Source organism: Bison bison, unplaced genomic scaffold, assembly GCF_000754665.1.
Source record: "Bison bison bison isolate TAMUID 2011002044 unplaced genomic scaffold, Bison_UMD1.0 scf7180017846849, whole genome shotgun sequence".
NCBI classification, from domain to species: domain Eukaryota; kingdom Metazoa; phylum Chordata; class Mammalia; order Artiodactyla; family Bovidae; genus Bison; species Bison bison.
Window position 1 is genome coordinate 188068 of NW_011477422.1, and position 7264 is coordinate 195331.

Below are 7264 nucleotides of genomic sequence, written 5' to 3' on the forward strand. Positions count from 1 at the left end.
TCTAGTTACCGGCAGAGAGCACGTGTGTGCAGCTGTGCTCACGGGCACGGCTGCCCAGCTGCACAGGGGCGGCGTGGGGTGCCCGTCTCCCCGGAAGCACGGGGTTGGGGGCGGGGCGGACCCGCGGCCTCTTCTGCCCTGTCTCTTCTGAATGCTTTGGGTCTGTTCCACGTGCTGGTGTTGCAGGTGATCCTGAAGAGGATCAGTGCGCGGGGACGTGGCCTGGCGGCTGCTAACGTACATCCTTATTGGCAGGTGTGGATCGTGGCGGGAGCCCGTCAACCCCTACTACGTCAACTCTGGCTACGCCCTCGCCCCCGCCACCAGCGCCAATGACAGCGAGCAGCAGAGCCTGTCCAGCGACGCTGACAGCCTGTCCCTCACCGACAGCAGCGTGTAAGTGCCCGCCGCCCCCTCCCCAGCACCACGGGAGCTGTTCCTGGAGACCCTCCTGCAGACCAGAGCCTCAGTTGCTTCCCTCCAGGCGAGACTGCCAGAGCTGCCTGGCGGCACCCAGCCCTGGTCTCAGTGGTGCTGGTGTGTGCGGTGCGTCCAGGGCAGCCACCCCAAGTCGTCTGCTCTGTGCTCGCCCCGCTGTGATCTGGAAGCCGTCTCACCCGATTGGCAGGGCCTGGTGTCCCCTCGGGGTGGCTCTTGGCCGGCCCGCCGGCCCGGGCCACGGGAGCCTCTGCACCCTCGAGGGTGGCGTGAACCCCTGTCCAGGGATGCCTCCCCTGGGGAAAGTGCTCACTTCTGACACCTTTCTCTCTAGTTTGCCAATGACTTCGGGGACCTTGGCGCAGGTCAGGATGTGATGGTGTCACACCTGCCCATGTCACGCCAGGGCATGGCCTGTCTGCCTGCTGGGGTCACACGGGGACCAACTCCACCGCCCACGCGCGTCAGGCTTGCCTGCGTTCAGTCACACACCGTTTGCTGTCTCTCTGCCCCGACAGGGAGGTTCTGGCTTGGAGCCGGCAGGTGTGTGGGCATCTACCCCCGCGATGGCACGTGGGCTGCGGCCCTGACCCTGTCAGCAGGTTGTGGGGACTGTGTCCCTGCTGTGCGTGGTGTCTGGAGGTCAGACAGGCTTCAGTAAGGAGGAAAAGGCCGGCTCGCCTGTCCTTGCAGGTGACCGGGTCCTTCTGTGCTGTGGCCCTGCCTTGTGGTCTGTCCTGTCTACTGGCGCCTCGTACCGCCTGCCCAGGTCTGGCTCTGGTCTGACAGCCCGTGTCTGGCACATCGGGAGCCCTTTCTCCTCCTGTTGGGGGCCGCAAGATGGGGGCGTCATCCTGGGGCAGTTGGCATTCATCATTACGTTCTTCTTTGTTTTGACTCTTTCATAAAACATGTTGATGTTTTTAACAACTTACTTGATATTACTGGGGTTTCAGCACTACCTGCCATGAATATAAAATGTCGTGTTAAAGGGTTCCAACGAGCTGTGCCCCTCAGAGCCCCCGGGAGCGGCTGACAGCACGCGTTCTGTTCTCTTCCCCAAAACTCAGTTACTACAATGTCAATTAATCTCTTAATTCTTTCTAAGGGAAGGACATATGTTTGCTAAAGGGAAGATCTAAAACAACAAAAAGAATTTCCCCGATACTCTGTTCATCTTGGTTTACACTGAGACTCAAAAATATAGGAATAGTTAAGAACTTGGAATGTAAAATTGTTGCAGATATTTAAATATACTGAATATATGAGGCAAAAAAAGGATCATGTGTTTCATCTGAATTATTTCTGTTGGCAACTCAGCATCGCCTCCACTTGGCAAAGGGCTTCGTGGTCCAGTGCCGCTGGGCACAGACTCCATGGACGGCGCCTGGCCTCCCAGGCGTAGGCTTTAGGTGCACGGCCAGAGCACATGAGCCTCACACACGGGGCTCAGGACACCTGAGCCCTGTGAGGGCGTCCAGATGCACCGCGGCTCTTGTTCCCTGAGGCCCAGCCCCCTGGACCCCTGCACCCGCTGCTGCACTGTGGCCCCAGCTGGGGTCCTGAAGGCCTGGGGCACCCAGCACCCCTGCCGCTATGCCCTGCTCCGAACCAGGGCCGCCCTTCCCTCGCACTGGGCTGAGTGTGCCTGGGCCAGGCTGGGGCACACCGAGCACCGTGTGCCTGGGGCGCCTCTGCTGGCCGAGCAGCGGTCAGCGCGGGCCGTGCGTGGGAAGCAGGTGAGGGGCCAGGGACCGCCAGCACTGTGGGTCCCCCCTGCAGGAGACCCGGGAGGCTGGGGGCTGTCAGGGGGCCACCCCTCAGGTCCTTGGGAGACGGGTACCAGAGAGCAGGAGGCGAGCAAGTCAGATGCTTCTCAGATAAGTGCTTAGTCATTTTAAAGGCAGTATGTGATTTGACTTACGGTTACATCAGTCTTCAGAAGGGTTGTAACTAAAATCACGTCAAGAGAACAAATTTGAGCATCTGACAGATTATGCTGCTTTACTGTCTTATCCTGGAAGAAAGCAGGATTCAGGAACCCGTCCCGTTCTTTTTAAGAATGCAAAGTCGTCTTCAGCCAGTGCAGCTCAGGAGACAGGCCGTGCGGGCCTGCTCCCAGAGGCCGTGGCCGAGCCCTGTGTATGTTCACAGGAGTGTCTCTCTGACAGGGATGGAGTCCCGCCCTACAGGACCCGCAGGCAGCACCGCCGGGAGATGCAGGAGAGCGTCCAGGCCAACGGGCGGGTGCCTCTACCTCACATTCCTGTAAGTGTCCGCCTGCGTGCGCCCTGCTCCCACCCGAGGGGCGGTGGCCCGTGGTCCTTTGGAGGGTCCGGGTAACTGCGTACAGGGTTTCTCGCTCTGCTTACAAGTGTTTTGGATTTGAAGCGATTTCAGTTTATAGCTCATACCCGCCCCCAAAGCTGTGCGGCGTGCTGCTGTGAGGCGTGCGTGGAATTGCATTCTCTGAACATGGCTCCCCCTTCCCTCCCCGGCTCCTCCCTGCACCCAGCTTCTGTGTCACTCGTCCGGGGTGCAGGGCCCGGGCCCCCCTCCCGTGTCGGGTGCTGCTGCCCCTTGGGTGCAGGGTGGGCGCCGCAGAGCGCCTGCCCTTCTGGCGCCCGGGCTCAGCCCCGACCTCAGGGGTCTGCACAGCTGGATGCTTCTGCACAGCTGGCTGGTCAGTCACATGAAGCCCTTCTCCAGGGCTGGCTGGCAGCCTCGGGTGGGCGCCTTGGGCTGTGGGCGCCAGGGTAGCCGGCCCCGAGGAGGCGTAGCCCCCGGCCTCCTCAGGGTCTTCACCCATGGTTGTGGGAGGCAGGAGGCAGCCGTGTCTGCTTATCCCCGCCGGTCAGCCCGGGGCAGGGAGGAGAGTGCAGACCGTGCCCTGCTCACCACGGTGTATCAGGGCTTACTGTGGCATTTCCTCACAGCGCACATACCGAATGCCAAAGGAAGTCCGCGTGGAGCCCCAGAAGTTCGCGGCAGAGCTCATCCACCGCCTGGAGGCCGTGCAGCGGACGCGGGAGGCCGAGGAGGAGCTGGAGGAGCGGCTGAAGCGTGTCCGCATGGTGAGTGGCTGCTGTGGCGCGGGCCACAGCGGGCCCCTGAGGCGTTGGCCTTCTCCGTGCAGTGGAGGGCATCTCCCCACCAGCCGGACAGGTCAGGGCTGGAGGCCTGCGTCCTGCTCCGCGCCCTCCCTGCTGCGTGGAGCCCAGATGGCCTCCCTCGGGCAGGGCAGCCTGAGGCTCTGACCAGTGACACAGCTCTGTCTGTCTCGTTTCCTGGCTGGTAGCCTTTCTGATAGAATTCCGGGAGCTGAGAGTCTCAGCACACCCGATCTATTTGCTGTAACTCTTTGCCTGTAGGGGCCTGCATGCCTGTCTTTTTTGCCTGCGGTGGCGCTCTCCCATCCTGGCTGTTGCACACGTGTGTCGTTCTACACACGAGGGGCCCCTGGGCAGAGGTGCTGTGACAGGCGTGCCCCCGCCCCGACCCCCTCATGTGCCCCGCCCCCCGGACCTGTGGGCCTCGAGGCTTCTGGCACACAGGCCTCTCAGGGTGGGAGTTCATTCTCTTCTCAGTATTTTGTTCAATATCTGAAACTCAAAATGTGACTTTCTTGTAGGAATTATTTCTCTACCAATCATCCGATCTTCCTGTTTAAACTGCAGAACCTGAGCCCTCCCCGGACCCTGTCAGAACCCGAGGGGGTTCTGTTTCGGGTTCCATGTTCCCCAGGGGTGCCCCGTGCACCACCACTGAGGGCAGTGCCGTCAGGGTGGGTGAGGGGCCTGGCAGGTGGGCAGTCGCCTGGCCCTGACACAGGCTGGGCTCCCCTGCCTTCCCTACACGGAGTCAGCAGGCACATCTCATCGCGGGGCGGACCGTGGACCCCTGGAGGTACCGGAAACAGCCCCGAGCATGAGGTGGTCACAGGCCGTGCTGTGCCATGAGGGGCCTCGCGGGACCGTGCCCTGCTCTCCCTCCCGCCATGTGGCAATGGCATGGCCTCCTGGCAGGGCAGGTGCAGCCCGAGGCATGCCCAAGGCCCTCGCCCCATCACTGCTCAGGAGGGCATGACCAGCGGGCAGGGTTAGGGATGTACTAGTCGTCAGAGCTGAGGGTTTCTGCCTCCTGGGAGCTGCCTAGAACAAATGCAGATCAGACTCATGCATGTGCCAGTGCATTGGCGGAACTCAGCCCGGGTCACGCGTGTGAGGAGGCCGTGTGCCCTGGCAGCATCTCCACCACTGCCTCTCTGTGAGGCTGTCCTGAGCGCGTTGCCATTGACAGTGCTTAAAACAGGCTCAGGAGGCAAGCCGTAATGTTTCGTTAAAGAAGTTTCGGAAACCTGCAGACTGGCAGGTTTCACTGCAGACCTGGGCTTTTGTGATGCGCTGCTGTGCTTCCGGCCTTGGCTCAGGCTGTGTGCATGTGGTCCTGGCCGATGGCGTCGGGTGGGAGGGGCGCACTCAGGCGGCCCAGCCTTCTGACGGCGTCTGAGGCTCTCCCACCGCGTCCCTGGCAGGCGCTGGACGGCTGTGCCTGCAGCCCACGAGCTCTCAGGGGGCTGGACCCGGCAGTGTTCTCTGACGTGACCGAATGTGTCCCAGCAAACGTCCGGTGTCAGTTGCTCAGGGCCTCAGGCTCAGGAGGGCTGCCACGCCTAGTCCTCAGGTCCCGGCTCCCAGCCTCGGGGTTGTAGCCGGCCGGCTCCCAGGGGCGTCCCTCCGCCCCAGGGGGTGGCTCACTGCCCAGCAGTGGCCGTGTGGTCTTGAGTCTGTTGCCGGGAGTGATTTTGTAAGCTATGTGAACCATGATATAAACAAGAATCCTTTTTTACGAGTAATAGCTCAGACATTTTTGGGGCCATGCCTTGCGGCTTGTGGGATCTTAGTTCCTGACCAGGGATCTAACCTGGAATCCTGCAGTGAAAGCACCAAGTCCTAACCGCTGGACTGCGGGGAATTCCCACTGCAGATTTTTAAGTAATCAATTATTTTCGGTTGAGCAGGGTGTTCTTGCAATGCGTGGGCTTTCTCTAGTTGTGGTAAGCAGGAGCTACTCTTTGTTGCAGTGCATGGGCTTCCCACTGCAGCGGTTTCTCTTGTTGGGGAGCACCCGTCCTAGGGCATGTGGACTTTACTAATTGTGGCTCATGGAGCCAGTACTTGGAGCACACAGGCTTAGTTGCTCCATGGCATGTGGGATCTTCCTGGACCAGAAATCGAACCTGTGTGCCCCGCATTGGCAGGTGAATTCTTACCCACTGGAATACCTGGGAAGTCCTACAAATTTTTTAATAATTAAAGTTTACTGTAAAGCTTGGAAAATCAGAACAGAAGAAAATGAAAACTAGTGCTGAAGGGTTACGTAAATCTGTAGTATTTCATAGTCTGCTGCCCTGGGAGGGCGTGAATGGCATCAATACGGGTGCCCCTTGGTGCGGGTCTCCCGAGTCCCCACCCCCTGATAACCACGGAGCACCAGGGTCGGGGTGGGGACAGGGTGAGTGCAGGGACCCAGGGTCCAGGTAGCGATAGAGGGTGCGGAGCCCAGAGTCCGGGGCTCTCTAGGATGGCTCCCAGCTCACCCACAGGGCTGCGTGTCCCCCCGTCTGCCCCTGTCTCCCAGCCTGTCCTCTTGGGTGCCGTTTCTGAGTTGTGGTGCCCACAGCTGGCGGCATGTCTGGCTGACCGCAGGCACTTCCACAGCGGTGCGGCGTCCTGTGGGGACTCCTGGGGGCTTGTTCATGTAGCGCAGGGTGGCTCAATCATCCAGTCTCTCAGCATCTGCTCAGGGCAACTCAGTAAGACTAGACAGTGAACGTCAGTTGTGTGTTTCAGGATTGAAGTGATTGAATGTGTTTGTTTACGGGTCTGCTTATAGCAACTCTCAGAGTCAAAGGAAGTTCTGCTAGTTTGATGTGATAATTTATTAACACTTGTAGCAAGATAAGGAAAAACCAGGAGCTCTTCTGTATAGGGGCAGTGTTTCCTGGGAAAATATGATGGAAAATACGGCAGTAAAATTGAGGAGTAGGAAAACAGTTGAAAAAGATAAACATTTTTATTGAGAAGCTTAACGTGGAAGCAGTGCCAGGCGTCCTGGTGGTCTGTGCGGCCCTGGTGCTGTGCCCTCCTCCGCGTGGCGTGTGGCCCTGTCCCCGCACCAGGGAGGGGAGCCCAGGCCAGCCCCCATGCGCTTCGTCCTCCCAGAGCCCGGCCACACTGGCGCGGGGCTCGGGGCCACTCTGGATCGGGCGGCCCCTCCTGCACTTCGCTGGCCCGGCCTTGTCCCCAGCTGAGGGCTCGGGCCTTTGTGCTTTGTGTCCCCAAGCACGGGGTCTCCACGGTGCAGCCAGTGCCGAGAGGTGCCATGCTGTCTTGTTCCAGCAGGAGGAGGAAGGCGAGGACAGCGACATGCCCTCTGGCCCCCAGGGCGCCAGCCATAAGCTGCCCTCGGCCCCGGCCTGGCACCACTTCCCCTCCCGCTACGCGGACGTGGGCTGCACAGGGCTGCGGGACGCGCACGAAGAGAACCCCGAGAGCATCCTGGACGAGCACGTGCAGCGAGTCATGAGGACGCCTGGCTGCCAGTCGCCGGGGCCCGGTCACCGCTCCCCAGACAGCGCGCACGTGCCCAAGATTGGGGTGCTGGGGGGTGCCATGCCCGGGCATGGAAAACATGTGCCCAAGTTGGGGGCAAAGCTGGACCCGACTGGGCTGCACCTCCACAGACACGGCCACCACCACGGCCACCACGGCGCGGCCCGGCCCAAGGAGCCAGCTGAGGCTGAGGCCGCCCGCCGGGTCCCGGG

The 7264-nt window shown here is 60.8% G+C and overlaps 1 protein-coding gene across 1 annotated transcript in view; it reads left to right on the forward strand.

The window, feature by feature from the left end:
- AXIN1 (axin 1) overlaps window positions 1–7264 on the forward strand; it is a 35221-nt gene that overhangs the window by 20320 nt on the left and 7637 nt on the right. The window contains exons 2-5 of the mRNA XM_010840996.1: window positions 256–396; window positions 2610–2706; window positions 3375–3512; window positions 6843–7256. Of these exons, the coding sequence (XP_010839298.1) occupies window positions 256–396; window positions 2610–2706; window positions 3375–3512; window positions 6843–7256 (790 nt within the window). The remainder of the gene's footprint in view (window positions 1–255; window positions 397–2609; window positions 2707–3374; window positions 3513–6842; window positions 7257–7264) is intronic.